Raw genomic sequence first — 557 nt, forward strand, 5'->3', positions numbered from 1 at the left:
ACTACTGCTGCAGCTTCTGAAGCCACAGGAGGAGGAAAACAGGAGGATGCAGAGGGGGTGGAAGCTGCCGAGGGGGCACAAGATCTGAGTGTAGACCTTATGCAGCTTCTTGGAGTTGTAGACCAGAAAAATTACACCTCTGGCGGGCAGAGGGAGGGAGGTTTTAGGTCAGTGGAAACAGCCATGTATTCTTTCTCTGGGATGCTCAAGCCCGAGGCAACAGTCTCACCTCAACCCCTTCCTGTCCAGCTCCCTGCCTCATTCACATACTCATACTCATGCCCCTTATCCCCCTTCTCAGATGCACCAACACCATCCCCATCCACATCTCCACCACAAGCACCATTCACAGCAGGAGCTTCATTTCAGACATCTCCCTACTGGGGATCCTCTGATTTTAGCTTGTGGTCTGATGGAGGGATCCAAGGAGTAGACCCTCAAGAAGGATACAGGAGCGACTCTGATCCCCTTCAGCAGCTAAGACTTCCAGTATTTTGCAGGCCTGGGAATTGGGACTGCCCTTGGTGTAAGTCTGTGAATTTTTCACTGAGGGGAAG

At 52.1% G+C, this 557-nt stretch overlaps 1 protein-coding gene across 1 annotated transcript; it reads left to right on the forward strand.

Annotated features, from left to right (window-relative positions):
- Window positions 1–99: 99 nt before the first annotated feature.
- On the forward strand, window positions 100–540 carry LOC104993139 (testis-expressed sequence 13A protein-like; the record flags this gene model as incomplete). Its single annotated transcript, XM_010846258.1, has 1 exon — window positions 100–540. A coding segment is annotated over exon 1 (441 nt), but the record flags the coding sequence as incomplete, so codon positions are not given.
- Window positions 541–557: the final 17 nt, after the last annotated feature.

Source organism: Bison bison, unplaced genomic scaffold (genome assembly GCF_000754665.1).
Source record: "Bison bison bison isolate TAMUID 2011002044 unplaced genomic scaffold, Bison_UMD1.0 scf7180017848983, whole genome shotgun sequence".
NCBI classification, from domain to species: Eukaryota; Metazoa; Chordata; class Mammalia; order Artiodactyla; family Bovidae; genus Bison; species Bison bison.